Consider the following 16914-nt stretch of genomic DNA (forward strand, 5'->3'; position numbering starts at 1 on the left):
TGAGGATACCTGGTTCCCCATTTATCAACAGCGCGTCCGTGACTCTTCCAGGGCTGAGTATGTTGCTTGGTAGCTATCAGCTTATTAGAACAGTCGTCCAAAAGTTTAGATTGCAATGATAGCCTCATCCGCTGCATTGCGTGACGAATCGGCAGAGCTCCGAAAAGCGCTGTAGGGTTCTAATACATTGACCTTGTGCGACGAGGCCTTTGGGATCGGTTTTAAAAAGGACATCTCTTGAACCTCTGACTGTGCCAGGACATCCTGCTTTGTTTCCCCTAACATAGCTAGCTCTTCTTCAACGGCTTCTATTGCGGTCCGCGCCTCATCTGCAGCAGCTTCGATTGTCGCTGCAGCCTCAAGGCCATCATTATCATCCCTGTCCGCCGTTTGGTCCTTTGGCTGTTGATCGTCCGTTCGCCATGCCAACCGATCTGCAATACACTTCCTTACTCGTCCGGTAACAGCAGATGCGCGGCGATAATAAACTCGATCGACATGAATCACAAACGCCTTTGCACCTCCTATGTGATATAAACGAAGATCAACAAGTAGTCTTCCCTGCGTGATAAATCTGCTTCATCGATTTGTAATAAATCTGATTCATTTGAATTTAAAGAAGATAGCAGCCGGATAGATGTATAGGTTATATTTTGTTCCCATTTGAATAGATGCCGCCAATTCTTGCGGCTCTAGCCCGTCGCTCTGCTACTGCTACTGAGTGCCTCTTAACGCCTTTCATAATTAATGGCCAGATAGGCATTATTAAACTGTGTGTTCCTAGATTGTTGTGTATAAGGCCCAGTAGCAGAAGAACACGTCAGTCGACTGCCAATCAGTCTGTAGGGGTCGGAAAACAATGTTGTACTACAGTGTTACGGTTGATGGAGCGACAACGTTCGAGGTTGAAAAAATTGGACTCTAGTTAGATTGGTAGTAAAATCCATAAATAACTAACGACGACATATTGGTTAACGTATTTTGTAATGTAGTGAAATCCTGCTTCGAGTTTGAAGTCCCATCAATAATGCAGGCTACTAAAATAAGGTGATTATATCGAGAAATCCGTCCGGAGACCCGGGGTTAATCAACTGATCCAAGTATGCCTTGACTTTTTATTAGCCACAGCAAAGAGGCTACGCCTTTACGTAGAAAACATAAAGACGTCCGTACCATAGCGGGTCGTCGGCTCTACTATACATAGTCAAAAAAAGGCGAGCTAAAGGTACCTTGATCGAAGGCGATGACGATGAACTTTGATTATGCAATTTTCCATTACAATTTCCATAAAACTGTGCTCCTCACTGTTACAGCGTTAGGATTAAACGGGGCGCAACTATCATAGATTGTATCCAGTAATATTACCTCTATTTGAACGTATCATAGCATGCCCCCTGTGAGCCCTAAAGTAGACCTCTTCAGCTGACATCGGTTGCAAGAAACAAAGTTAGGTATTTAGATCTAAGCAACCCGCTATATTTATGCTATATTTTTTCGGCATGTTATCTTCGCAGGCTTCGTTCTTTATATATATATATACATTTTTTTTTTTTTTTTTAAATCACTCTATATACTTTGATAGCCATTAGAGAATTAGAGATAGTAATGAAATGTTTATTAGATAAATTGTACTATAAACCTATTATCGTACACTTTTATAGATTTCGTCGTAATTATCATTTGCATTTGATGCATTGTGCGCAGTAAAAATAATGTCATAAAAGGGACGTTACATAAAGAGGTGTTACATCTGGAACAGAGCTGACCATCTTGGGTGTACTGTCTTTGTTCCAATGGGAACACCCCCTTCATTTTGGCGCTTGCAACTGATACTTAACTTTCGGCTAACTGTATATGATGTCTTGTAGATGCTTTCCGTTTATTTATTGAAAAGCAAATCGTCCTGGCAGTGGGATGTGCCTGTTGTTCCCGTATTGAATTCCTTGCAAAATTCGATGCAAGCTATTGGATACAAGATGTTCGAGCTGCTTTCAGAAGCCGATGTCCTATTATTGGATAATAAGGTCACACCCTTTTGCTCGACGTATATGTAAAAGTTTCAATGGGGAAATATTTTGTATAACTTAATTCGCAATCAATTTTCCATTGGCCTGTTCTTGTCCCAGGATATCTACTATGCCCACAGTGGTCTTAGCTGCAATAGCAATTGGCTTAGACGCAGGGCCGTTTGTTATCGGTGCTAACACTGCAAACGATTAAAACACGCAATACACGGGGTGGTCATCTCACCGCTATGAGACATTTTATCGGCGTTTATCTTCAGTGGTCAGCACATCGGTAAACCTAGCGCTTGAACTATAAGGTAGGCATGCATCGACAATTCAATAACCCTGGCACTCAGTCGTACCATTAAATATTAAGTAATAGCCTAAAGGTAGACTGGCGTTTACTGAAAGAAAAGCGTTAACAGGGGATACTGAAACCAGCCTTGCAGTGTATTTAGTCTTTACAGGGAAGCGTCTACCAGAAGTAAATGTAAAAATATTTGAAATTTGTTGTTTGATACTGATACTAGGCATGGCCTCAGATGGCTGGCGGGCCCTAAGGGCCCGCCATCTGAGGAAACGAAGTGCGCCCAGTTCCGATCCTAGACCACCTTACAAAGTGACCTTAAGTTTCGTAGGTAGACGCATTACTGCTCCACTATTAGGGAGACAAATGGATATTCCACATAGCTGACTGGCAGTTCCTAGATCGAATCGTATATATGCATTGTCTGTAGTCGCTGGGAGTTGTAGGGCCCTTCAGGCCGTATAAGTTTGTTAAATGTTTGTTCCACTAGTGCGATAGATCACCGAACCAGCCGGCGCCTGGCATCTTGGAAGCTTTTCGCTGTTCCCTTTTCATCTTACACTAGGGAAAATTTCGTTTGTGTTATCAGCATATTGCTACATAAAAAAAATACAGTAATATCTTTAGCGCGAGTTACTGGTCGTCAGTCAAAGCTTTCAGTGGCCATCGGTACGTCGGCATGGCTACGTAAATTGCCTAAATAGCAGACGCTCCACAATACTATAAACATACCAAAATGGAACATTATGAAATTGTCGTCGTTATTGGTGACTTGACGTTCGAGCAAAAGCTTCGTTTCAACATGTGCACATTTGTGGCATTGCGAATAGCATGCATTTTTTTCATACAGTTTCCACAACGTACTTAAGCCGTACATCAAATATGCCGCTTTCGGCCGCCGAAGCGGTTTGCGTCAACTGTTCTACAAGTGAACGTCCTTTCTCTGTGACGGATCATTATTGATAAGTGACCAGAAACTGGGATCATCTGTCCAGCCCTCCTTAGCCACTTTACCCCGGCCACAGTTGTCGCCAAAATAGGTTGGCCGCCCACGTCCTTCTACGTGTCGACATAACGAATGGATCCATATAACGAAGACATCGTCAGCCATTGTCGTCGTAGTGAACAGTTCGACGCTACCGTACCAATAAATATATGCAGAAGCTGCACGCACTGTAACACCTAGTGATGAAGTTAACAGTGCTAGAATGATTTTCGTTGCCAATGCATACTTATACCCATAATGCGGTACTATACGCATCAAGTGTTTTGCGTATACTGTGTCATAGTCATACATCATATTTGTACAATGCACGAGAATGTTGAACAGTGGCGCCGAGCGAGACGGAAAACAAGCACACAAAAAATAGAAAATTCACAGCCATCAAACGAACCCGTTCACAAAAACCTAGGCTAGTGGACCTCATATATATATATATATATATGTACGATAATGATGACGGACTCACTTGAGTTGCGGCACTCGACGAAGATGCGCATCTGATTAGTGTGACGATCGCGGTTAGAATTTGAATTTGGACGATGGGTTACCGTTTGCTGTTTGGAACTAAAGCCCATTAGCTAGTAGTTCACGGTCTTTGATTGCATAGGCACATAAAGCTGGTGCATAGTTATTGACAAGAGATGTTGTCATTTCCTTAAAATAACAGTTACTTCTGTGAGAAGTCGGTACCCCTATTGTCTCTGTCAAGCAGGCGTGTTCATAAAGCGATTTTTATGGACGGAACGTTCATATTCATAGACGCAAGTTTTATGCAGCCGGCATAAATGTATGTTGTGGGGTATAGCAGTACCTATAAGACCTGGACTCCGAACCACCTTGGCATGACGCTTGAGCGACACATCCGTGTGGAACAAGGCGATTTAGAACGTTCAGTCCATCACACGACAGGGCATCGTTTATACATTGATATTGCGGCTCAGATATGTCTGTAATGTATATGATTGGTACAGAATGGAACGTGGGGGTAGTCTCCATTCCTTTTCCTAAATATTCTATTGTCATTGGATTTCGGTTAATATTGACTAGAAGAAAAGTAAGATGATCGATTTGACGAGGGACTTATGGTAGATCATTAATACCAATATGACGGAAGGGTATAATATCTGCACGAGCGTCGATAAATTCGCAGTGTCGTAGTGTGTCATGACATACAAACCCCGAGTACGATTCATTTCGTTCACAGAGTTCGTTCGGCGAAAACATTTATCTAATTACGACAAATAACATTTGACTATAATAAATATTAACTATCCATAGCTGATTAGTTACCTCGTTTCCTGTGATATATCTAGCGTAATTTGACAAGTGAAGCTAAAATGCTAAAGACAAATTTCCATCCAGCTACGCCTTTGCGATTCCGCATCGTTTGACTCGAGTACAGTATACTAGAATAGTGAACGTGGTAGGCAGTTGAGTCGTGATAGATATGCGGACTACGTCTACGCTAACATTCGTAAAGGGCTACCGCGGCCTGTTGGCTCAGGACCCAAAAACGTCGACGTCTAAATCGCAAGAGGCATCTTCGTGTCAGGTCTATCCTGTTTCTCGGCTCACAACCATTGCAGAGAGAAGGATAAGGGTCATACGTCGCTTTTATGTGGTAGCAGTAACAGAACGTAGCCGACTGCTGCTGACGCATTTTGCAATTATCGTTGAAGTACTCGGCGGCTGGCTGGCTAGACGGCCAGCCGAAGCGGTTTTACGTTTCACGCAGGCCAGTGTTTGTAGATATCGAAATTCACGTTTGCTGAAGCCCAGCTAAACGGCCACTGGGCTAGAAGAGACTTTGGGAATGTTCTTAAATTTTCGGTAGCATGACAGCGGTCGCATGGCTGATATTAGTTAGAGAAATGGGCGGTTCTTGAAGATCGTACGTATTTCTTATAGGACACGTGCATCTTCCAAACATGTCCGAAACTGGTTTCAACCTTGGTTTTATGAGGCTTGTACAAATGGCGGACCCAATTGGTCCTTGTATGTGTACACAAGGCCCCGATAATGAGATCTAGCAGGAAGACCAGTTTTACTATAGCTCAAAAAGAATCATTGGGAGGCAAATACGTAATCACGACACACAAACACGTCATGGCCCATGAAGACAGTGACTCAGAATAGTATTTCATCTAATGTAAATCAATCAAAAGTCAGAAACCTGAAGTTGGCATGAATATGGTATTTACATATTGTGTTTTTGCAACGTAGAAACAGTGCCAATGACCCTCGAAAAAACATTCGAGAACCACATTAACCAAACATATAGCCTGGCATCGACTGACACTAAAATATCACAGTTCACAAAGGCTGGCTTCCCACGAAAGTACAAATATTTGACCAGCGAGGAGGCCAGGAACCGCACGAAGCATCAATCATCGTATATGTAGTCGTAATACTCGAACGACTGAGAGTTTGGTGAAATTGTTTTAGCTGATTTTTGCTACTATCATAGTGTATTTCTTGAATAATTGTCGTTTTCGCACAACTGCTCCGATTCGTGTAGTAGTTTTGATAGTAGAAACCGCTAACGCTCTCGGTCGACACGTTTTGGCGATAACACGTCCACACCGCGGATGCTGTTTACGTACCGGACTGCTATCAGTGTTATTTGGCCTTGGCGTACATTTCCAACCCCATATTACAAATGACTGTGACCTTCGGGAGCGCGATTTCTCGCCTGGCACCGGATACACTGGACGTTGCTAGTTTTTGCCTTGGTGCTGGCCTCCGTCATTTTGGCAGCGGCGCCGTGGCTGTCGGAAACAGTCATCGAACGAGAAGGTAGGCGCTAGAGCAGGAGTGAAGCAGTAAACTTAATGTTATTACTGATAATAGAAGTGCATGTTTGCAGTCATTCATTCGTTAATATGTCTTTTGCCGGTAATTTCTCGTTGAATTGTAGACGTGGGCAAGGAATTGAGTTGTGGGGCGTAATTGAATGCCAGCTAGGCACCGTAGGAAACGCTTGCCAGTATCGCTCTTACATTTGAGGAAGTCCACCCTACTTAATGGTGGAGGATAGATGAAAGATTAAGACACTTATGAGAGCGAACACTCGATTACCTTTGAGTTGCAAGAATATGTCTAGCGTATAGGAACATGCGGGTTTATATCTTGATATAATGGGAATTCGACACATTTAGTAGAAGGAATAGTCGTGATGGGAATCAAAATGATTTACTGTAGTAATTAAGGGCGCTAGGGGGGCAGTTGTCGGCCTGGCTCCTGGATATTAAAACGATTGCAACCGATACAGGCAAATTCAATTAGATTAACTTAATAAACGTCAATTATATTCCGATGCTGTGTTAGCCAAAGCAATGATATTTTCTTGCCTAGAGTTTTCTAGTGGACCGCGTCAAGTTCATTTACCTAGATCTATATATGTGTACGATGTATTCGAAAATAGAAACGTATATTTGAGGCGTTGTCTCTGATCGTACCCCAGAAAACGTCCGCTTGGCCTAATGCTTTGTTTGTATCCAATTTTTTCGTCAGAGACATATTTTGTCGAGGTCAATTTTCTTGACAAAATGTGCACGCTTCATAGTTTATCCATCTTTCATAGTTTATCATTTAGACATCTAAAACCCTCTAGGTTAAACAACCGGCTCTCAGATCACATATTTTAAACCTTGATTATCTATGTTGTTTCCTGTGCTATGATTTTTGGCAGCAGTAAAAATCCAAACATTATCCGAAAACTTCCTGTACATACACTATCTGCTCAGGTCATCTGCAATACAAATTGCCAGTATCATAATAAATATCACCAGATAACTGCAATGTCTTAATGTTTAGCTGATGATGTATGATTGTATGAAAATTTCGGTCGGTTGCCAGTACGAGACAATCGATTTGGTACCTGGGTCGCCACACTGGCAAAATTATACTATTGCCCACTGGCCTTTTGCAGACGTTCCCTACCCGTATTTTGTTTGTACAATCTGACTCAAAAAAATACAGGCAGTTGTTCTGACGCCTTCACGACCACCCACTTCAATGGCTGTAGCCAGTCAGGCGGGTGTATCAGAAGAAGCCTTCCGTATGCACCTATATGCAGGTGTACATAGACGTGAAACACGAATTGACGGGGCTCAAAGTGTAACCTTAAATGGGAAATTGACCTCCTGTGACAGACGCCTTGGCTGTATCCAGAAGTCGTGACGGTTTGTCTAAACGTAACGTATCTGCAGGTGGGCTATTCTATTTCCATAGGTAGCACGTCCGACTATTAAACAGGTCATGCACCCTGTTTTCTCGCGTTTCGTCGTAAGTCCCACTATTTTGCGCACTTTTTTTTTTTACTAATACTATCATGTCATAGATGCTTCGCCATTCGGTATCTTATATTTGACAGTTGCTATAAAAATTCGACCTAACTTATAAAACCATAAAAGCGACATGAACCTTAAGTGGCAATTAGGATGAAACTCGTTTTGAGCCGTCTGAGCATCATTTACCAGAGCTGTTACAGAACTCGTTTGGGCGCCTTATTGAAATAGCCGCTTCCTAAAAACAATAGGTAATTGTTAACGCTAGCTGGAAGCCAGCTCGTAGATTACACTCCTCCAGATCTATGATTTACTTGCGGTGCTGCAAAAACATTTTTTCATAAGGTACTTTCCACTAGTTTCTATGTCTACCGCAGATGCCTGCTTGAATTGATGATGACTTAAATCTTTTGTGGGTCGTTTCAGTATGTCGCTTGTAATATCGACCCAACTGTCCGGTCATAAAAAATAGTATAGTCTACATCGGGGCTACTTAGCTGAGTGATATAGGTGTCTGAACAAAAAATTGCCGGCCTGTCTATATATATATAAGGTATATGTCTATAAGGTTATGATGATGACAAATAATTGGGACGAGCCCGTGTTTCCTCCTCCATAGGGGAGCTCATGAGTTTTGCTACACTTTGCGTTAGCTGTGTCCGCTCAAAGTTCTCTTGGTACCCGTCGCTTGTTCTTACCTCCTGATGTCTGAACGATTCCGTAATATCGAAAAAAAGGAGATAGAATTCTATATAATCGAAAAGACGCTTACCCATCTATATGGTACATAGCTGGTATTAAACATATGTGAGTATTATTTATTTAATTCAATGTTCTTCGTGTAGCCGAGTTGTTGGCCATTATTTCAGTCTGGCCTGTTCGAGAACAACAGAAAGTGACAAGATTTAAGCTATTTTGTGTTTTTACATTTCGCGAATTATCGCTGCGTTACTGCGGAAGAAGTTATGTGATCAGGCACAAATGCTGCCTAAAATCCAGGCAACGATATAAAAATACAACGAAATGGATAGAAAAAGTTATCTCCATTATTGATATACTAACATTTCTTAGCGATGAAATTTAAGGTAGAGCCTGTGTATGAGTAAGAACACCTAGGTAGTGAGTGAGTTCTGAAAAATCCCTCTGCTGTCTAATAGATCGTTTTCATCTAATGAATGCTCCACAAGTAGACGAAGTTACAAACCCAGAACCAAAAAAGGGGTCAAACAAAAATGAAGTGTGGAGTAAATAGAACAATATAGATTTTCACTTCTGTTTTCTTTATATGTTAATATTGGACACTTCTATAAAACGCAGAGTCGAAAAAAAGAGAAGGCGCGAGCTAAATAATTGACGGATATCTTAACGCGGTTTTTACATAGGTAATATAGTAAAAAATGAAGTGTTACCTGTCAAAAACTAGATGTGATTAGATAGGAACTAACTACATGTCTACTTGCTTCGTTCTTGTAAAAACAGCGCTAGGAACAATAAAAAAAAAAGTCGAAAGGATGATACTTCGGTAAAATATTATTCTAGGAATCATCGCCCTTGATCTTTATCTACGTATTTGAAAATCAAGCGATTTATCGTATCTGTGCTGCGTTTTTTTAGATTAAAAAGGATTATTAAACACATACCTGCGCACGGCCTATATGAGTATACAGACACGTAGTGTTACCGTATAAATCTGCATACTCTAACGAACGTAATTAATAAACGTATCATAAAAAAAAAAAGGGCCAGTTCTGAAAGATGATAAATGAGCGAATGATCTGTTTAATAGATTTGATCTTTTCGAGATGAAACCAATGGAAAGGCGAGCATAAAATCCGTCGGTATGACACAGAGCTCATTCGTACATGGCATTCTGTGCACTTTTTTAAATCGCAACTGCAATTGATAAGAAACTGTATGAAGATAATAGAACGTGCGTATGGCATGGGATGAACCCGCCTCATCACCGAGGCTACGTCGTCGTCGTTTTTCATTGTTCGTTGCCGTCTGGTTTACGTCAGAGAAACGTACGCGAATACATCGGACGTAAAATGTTCTAAAATAAAGGGATTTAAGAAGCAAGCAGGCTTTCGAAATGGTCGAGCTACCAGGAAATACGCGTACATTTATATGGGGACTCTACTGTCGGCCAGAAACGGGATTGTCACATTGAAACAAGCGACGCGGGATCATCAACAAAAGAAAAGCAGCAATATGTCAAAAGGCCTGAGTGCCCGTGTTTTGGGTCTCTGCGGTACAGGGTAGGATTATACGGAACCATAGGGGGACGGGCGGGCGATGGAAAAGTCCGTTCATCTTTGAGCTGCGCCAGATAGCTAGTGAGCGTGTTCATGGCACAGGAGAGCCAGCTGATAAATATCAAAGATCATCAGAGTACTCGGGAATATCTGACGAGCTTCATGACTTAGTCGCTGCTATTTCCCTTATAGTCATTTCTGCTTGAGGTAAAATCAAAAGTGGAAAAAGAGTAGTTTTAAGCGTCCCGACATCAAGCATAACACGCATGCTAGCATGAGCACCAGGTCAGTGCTTCATTTGCATCGGAGAATATATCTGACCGAATTCGGTCGTGTGAGCGATACTTTCGCCGGCCAAAATCGTCGATGCTTTGTTGCGCTCCAGCTTGATCGATCGATCTGATGCCGGCTCAACTCTACGAGACCGCTTCGGGATACACATTTGGAATGGGTCTGCTGACATGAAACTGAACGCAACTGGCGTATAAACACAATACAGACAGATAAGGAGAACAACCGTCACTTTGGGTTTCCTTCTATTTATTATTATTTTGCCGTAGTTAAGAGTATAGCGAGCTTCGTCTGGGACGCTGTCAGATTTATCATAGAATAGATAAAGGAAAGTGCGAATGCAAAAGCAAACGGTAGAAACAAAATTTGCGTTATGCGAACGCGATAATCAAGGTTAGATTTCAGTGGAAATGAAAGTGAAGAATCTTATCTAGCTTTGCAGCGATGATTTTACTTGTCTAATAAAAATTCATCAGTAATTTGGAGTAGTGTATTTAAAAGGTGTTGATTTGTTGGGAGTTGGGTTGGGAATTGGCATTTTTACTACGCAATGCGGCCGTCATCTCCTTTTCTATACGAAAAAAGAATTATTAATTAATGTTATGTTATTGAATCTGAATGTCATTTGTGTTCGTATGTCTTAATTTTATGATAATAAGGATAGATAGGGAATTATTTAAGTGTTACCTAAAAAGTGAGGTCTTTGAGGGCCCAGTTAAGGTCATAAAAGATGTTTCATATTCATTAACACTATTGAGACACTGCAACAATTTCTCAGAGGTATCTCGTTCGGTCGGTCAAAATGGATAAAAGATTACTAAAGCAACAAGTTCCTTATCAAATAGTATTTTAATCGCACTTATGTAACACTTAAGCAGAGTTACATTGACTCCAATCTATCTCAGGCCACAAACGTAAAGCAAGATAATGTTGTTTTGTACGTAGGCAAAACGTAAGTACGTAGATGTCACTAGCCAAGCCGTTAGAATTAGTAAGGCTCGACAATGGTCGTTTCTCATATGGACTCGGACTATGTGTTCCTTGACAAACAGACATAATAATATGTAGAATAATATATTTGTTCCTACAAGATTTCGTCCGCGTGGATTTACTTAATTAAAGGTAGCCGAGGCCAGCCGACCAGCCATTCATTGTATTCTACACAAACCAGCCGGGTGCCATAAGTTCTTTCCCGCGATCATTAGCACTCCGATGACGCTTACTTCAAAATTTTTGTCTGTAGCGGTGGACGACGGTCGTTTTAACGCGCTGATACAACGTTTACCTGTTACTCGCTTCCTGCGTTCGTCAGATTAGCCAATAATTTTCTTTTCTGCAATTCTCATTGAGATGTGTGCCCACATATTTAGTATTCCTCGGCTGTCGGCAAACGGTGCAAAAAGTTTTGTCTGTCCGTGGTCGTTTCTGCTCTCCGCGTGCTGATCCGGAACACTGCCAATAATCAATATGCGAACTCCCCTATATATATGTTTTGATCTGTCTGCCTATTTTTGTTGTCTCGATGTCCATATCGGTGTGCGTGCCTCTGTTAATGTGTTAGCGACACTATAGAAATCAACGTCGATAGAGAAAAACGCTATCTACCTCTAAATCAGCACTGCATTGTTAGTAAGCAGCGTATCTGCTATCAGGTTAAACGTGGAGGACTGTGCAATATTTTCTGTTATTTGTACCAAAAATAACACGAAACCATCCTAATTATTGCGAGAGTGTTGCACTGTTTTTTGTACGGATTCTGGTTGGCCTTTGGCCTTAAACATTTTGACGACGTTCCTGGTTTCAGGGGGCCGGTCCCGCGTTTCATAGATGTACGTGGATTAGGAAAGGGTCTAGCGGAAACAGGCACCAGTGACAATCGGCATACTAAAGACTGGAATCGGAATAAAAGCATAAGGATAATAATATTGTCAACAACCACATTAATGTCAACAGTAAATTGTGTGACAGATTGATCTGACTGTGACGGCGAGGTAGTTCTATAGCGATTCGTAATCAGAGGAACGCTGCACACTGACGCTCTGACGACGAAAGACACAACGATAACAATAGATCTAGCGATAAATTTTTTTTGCACAGCCAACAGCTGATTTACCATTTTGTGCATGGTCACTTTCTAATAACGGAGAGTCAGGACAAAAAAGCAGTTCTACGGCCACGGCCGGAAGAACGATTCGAAAATAGCAGCGACGATTATTCCTGACTTGACAGTAAATCCAAACAGAGTATACTGAGAACAAGAATTTCTACGTTCCTTGGCCACGGATTAATTGCCTATTCCTGTCATTGTACATGCACAAACTGTAATTCATGTGGACAGCCGTCTACACGAAAGGTCTACGCAAGGTAAACATCTACAAACGATACGCGACTAGTACAACGACCACTAAGTAACTGATCGCTTTCGTGCTAACAATCAAATGTTTATACGAACATATAAATAGGTTCCTGGTCCCTTCTCTCGTTACGAGATCGTAGCGGTACTGGAAGTCGAGTTTCGCGTTTTTACGGAGAGTAGTTTTTGATTTTTTTCGTCTTTATAGCATAGCTGATGCAACTTGGTTAACATCGACTACTGCCATATAGATAGGCTGGAATAGTTGTAATACCGTGATAAGGCTAAGTGACTCTCTGGAAGTATTAGAATGGCTAATGAAGCGGGTACTTCAATATAGGTAGATATGTTAAATGTATCTTCGCAAATATATTCACGCGTTCCATAAATAGTAACCCTATAGAATCCACACGATTGACCGAAGATAAGCCTGTAGTTGTACTTACTCCCGTTGAGATGTCACCGGACAACTTCGTCCCGGTCCTTCGCCATTAATAGGCTCCAATTAAAGCTGACCTCGCTCGTACATTCGATTTTTTTTTTTCAGAAAGCGACAAAGTCTACTGGATATACTCAAAGAAGCCGTGATAAACTCTATTTGTCGAGAGAAAAAAAATCGTCGCGAGCTACCGTCAATCACGAGGTCAACTTAAGTAAGCGTTCTGTTAACGGCTTCATTGAAATCTATCACGCAGGGAGTCGACTCACTTGAAGTAGGTATTGGTCGAAGCGTGGGCGACGTGCCAGCCTCCGCCGTGAATCGCTGTTAGAATGGAAGCTCCAACTGCCAATGAGACTGTCACACACAGTACAGTTGTGATACGCTCCTTGCGGATACCTGCAAAAGAAAACAGTCACCGGATAGAAAAACAGGTACAATTATTGTTACATAATATCAAATCCGTCTAGTTACGGAACGAACTAATCAATTGTCGTATCATACACATCGAAAACAAACGATTTTAAGCGACGGCTGAAAGCTTGCGTTACTAATTTTTTTTTTTTAATAAAAACAACCCAATTTCTGGTCACCGATATTATGTTCGTCATGTTTTTATCAAGTATTGTCCTTTTCTGTATTCCGCTGGATCTTATCCACTTAGTATTAGCATGCAGTTTAGCTAAAACTGGGATCGAACGTTTTATCCTACGAGAGCTTTATAAGATCAGAGAATTATCCATTATTCTAAACTCTAAAAGTCCGCTTTAGATAGATCCGATGATCAGTATAGGGCGTCTGTTTATTACATAGGTGAATATCAGTCACTTTTAAAGTACTTGACACTCCATGATCTTAGTGCTTCTCGACAGCTAGAACGAAGTAAAAATTTACAGTGTCTGTATAACCTTCGAGCGTATATATGACGACGTATATATAACGGTGTCGTGTAGACCTTCAACCGACAATTTATCATAACAAATAGTCCGGAATAGTCTTCTTTCCCACCAAACCTAGATAAATCTATATGCGATCGCAGCAATCAAGGAGCGATTAGCGGCGCACAGGAAACGAACACTTAGTAACATATACGTCAACGTGTATGAGAAAAGGTGCAATGGTAAACAGAAAGGGATTTTGAAAATTGTTTCTATCATCAACACAGTAAGGAAGCTGCGTGTTATAGAGGAAGAAAGACATGGTTTTGTGACAAAATTCACTGAAACAGTATCAGGTTAAAACAGATCTAGGGGCTGTTCTCGATATTTCACGAACATCTTTATATTTAGGTTTTCTTTGTATTTTATTTTTTTCTCAAACAAAAAAAGTACTACTGTCGGCGGTAAATTTTAGTGAGAAATATATTATTTTATTTTGGGCTACTAGCGAGAAACAAAGCTATAAATTGTCTTATACATAGAACTCGATGAACGAAGGTCACACGGCTCGCGAGGGTTCGCGAACGTTATCCTTTCTTAGACAGCGGTAATAACTGTAGTAGATTAGCATGGTGTTGCTAGAGAAGTTATGACCATAGAGGCCTATCAACAATTTGATTTCTGTTTGATAACTCTGTGTACTTCGGTGGCATATCTGTAAATCGATATTAGGGTCTTCAGACGATTCAGATCAATATTACCTAACTTCCAAATCGAACACTATAATAGTAAGTATACAAGTGATACATGTTTCACATGCAACTAAACGTTAATTAACATGCGCGCATTATTTTATCATGAATATGGCCCCAGTAGTTGTTATTCGATATTATCGAATATGCCCTCATTAATAAGCCCTCACCCCTGGAACACTTGTCTAAGAACTATCGCTCCGATCGTCTACGTATAATCGGAGCTCATAATAGTGCTTCGCTGATATCAGCTGCATGCTATAAAAAGTTGCAGTAAGCAATCGTGACCTTAGCAGTGAAAGCTCGCCAGAGGCGTCTCAATGACCTAAATATCTTTGTTTTTTACACCCATTCGTAGCCTATGAGAGCCAGAACAGCACGTGGGAGTTAATCACAACGCACTTAGTCCCTGTAATAGCACGATGGGTAATAGGTTTACCGGCTACACATAAAAATTGATGAGGCGGTCCAGGTCCGAATCTGGGTGTCAATACACTTCATTTCGTGCTGAGAGCGGCCGGCCGTCTAATGGGACGCCCAAAGGTGTAAGTACCGGACGTAAAATATGCAAAAACAAATTAAATATAGCATATTTTACTTCATACATTACATAAATATCTGATACGTACCCTTGGTTTAGCTGAGCGGGAGCACGACATTGTCTGATTTGTTATGATATTTTTTAAAGCGCGATTTCTGCTTTTTACGTTTTCGAAATCGGCACCATTCAGTGAAGGTGAATTACGTGTTTTTTTTTTGAGTTTTTATGGCAATACGTCAATTTTTCTATATGTCCATTTTCACGATTATAGATCTAATGTACGGATTGTTCTAGGAAATGCCGCGACAGGGTCAAACGGCACGCAAAATCCCTTGTATAAATATAAGTGCATTTCGTATATGCATATCTATACATATGTATGAGTGAACACACATACAAACACTCATAACCTGCCTGATGGTAGGTAGCTGGTAAAGAGTGCTAAATTTATGTATATGATTGCAAAGATTTTCTGTTCGTAGCACTTCTCGTCAGGGCAGCGTTTTGGCCACAAATTTTAATTGGTACGGCTTACCAACGTAAGCCTGACTCATCGCAAGGCTTAACCTTCGGGCGATAACGTCAGACCCGCGTGATACCAACGCTAACGAACAACGGTTAAACAGCTGACCGACTGCGCATTGTACCTTTTACGCCCCTTGAGATGACCGCCTTAAAGAAAATTCTAAATCGACTTATGGGCAACAGGTTTTTTTTTTCTAGTTTCTACTTAACGAAAGTATAATTGATAATAGGCGAACCTGCTACTGTAATCAAAAGTATTGTGCTAATTTAAATTGTTTAAAAATTTAAGATGCACTATGTAAAAAGGACGCATAACATTTAAGCTAAAATTAGTTAAGATGCCAATTGCTCCGTACCAAAGGCCAGATTAGATTAGAGTATATTACGCATATTATCCCTGTAAAGGCATGGGAACGAATACCTTATTTCACGAAGTCATCGAAACCAAGAGGTGAGACTATTTTTAATTAGCCCGCGTTGTTGACAGGAGGAGTTCGAACTAAACGGCGACAATTTATAACATATTTCTATTTACTTAGACATTATCATCGTAGATGATTCATTTTTCATCAACCGCCTTAGGACAGCTTAATTTCGTTGCGTTGCTGAGGAGTTTCGCTATGATACGATATTTTCTAACATCTAAATGTCGGCTTTCTTTGTAGCTCGTTCCATTGTTTTTAAGCTTTTTAGCGGTCAATATCGAGCTTTTCGACATTATTCCGGGTACTCAGCTAGCTCAATGTTAGCGAAAAGTTCATCAGCGTTTTTTGTATTCGGTCTACCGCTACGAGTAAAGAGCGTGTTTACATCGAACGAAAGCGACAAAGCCATCCATAGGCCATTCGTCCCGATAAAGCATCCTAACCACTAGCGTAATTATATATATGTAACAGTTTTTCCATATTTAGGACCCTATTAAGAAAGTTCCATCATAAGGGTTCAATAAAATTAATTGCTAATACACAAACTATATCAGGCTAATCGGGGGCAGCGGCCTTAAGGAAGGTTAGCTCTCGTGTCTAGAGGTAAACGGCCTGTAAGCGTCAAGAGTTTCGCTTATCGTGCGTACATTGAGAAGCCTGTGTGAAACAAGTGATCATAAACTAGCATAACGTAAAAGTCTGCGCCATAGGCGTTCATATTTAAAGTATGCTATTGAAAACGATTGCCTCATATTACGACTGGGTACATTGGGACATTCCGAACCGTTAACTAGAAAGCTGACAGGCACGAAGTAAGTAAAGTAGTCACGCTGAGATATATACGCGGCGT

At 41.0% G+C, this 16914-nt stretch overlaps 1 protein-coding gene and 1 long non-coding RNA gene across 8 annotated transcripts in view; one reads left to right on the forward strand and one right to left on the reverse strand.

Annotated features, from left to right (window-relative positions):
- The window catches only part of mol (dual oxidase maturation factor 1 mol), a 107512-nt gene that overhangs the window by 43631 nt on the left and 46967 nt on the right, over positions 1 to 16914 (reverse strand). For all 7 annotated transcript variants that reach the window (XM_022836358.2, XM_022836356.2, XM_022836357.2 and 4 more), the window contains one exon: positions 13213 to 13342. In XM_022836358.2, coding sequence (XP_022692093.1) covers positions 13213 to 13342 — 130 coding nt within the window. The remainder of the gene's footprint in view (positions 1 to 13212; positions 13343 to 16914) is intronic.
- The window catches only part of LOC111262250 (uncharacterized), a 44558-nt gene continuing 43710 nt past the window's right edge, over positions 16067 to 16914 (forward strand). The window contains exon 1 of the long non-coding RNA XR_015311868.1: positions 16067 to 16876. This is a non-coding gene — a long non-coding RNA (uncharacterized LOC111262250). The remainder of the gene's footprint in view (positions 16877 to 16914) is intronic.

Source organism: Varroa jacobsoni, unplaced genomic scaffold (genome assembly GCF_002532875.2).
Source record: "Varroa jacobsoni isolate VJ856 unplaced genomic scaffold, vjacob_1.0 scaffold_641, whole genome shotgun sequence".
In the NCBI taxonomy this organism is placed as follows: domain Eukaryota; kingdom Metazoa; phylum Arthropoda; class Arachnida; order Mesostigmata; family Varroidae; genus Varroa; species Varroa jacobsoni.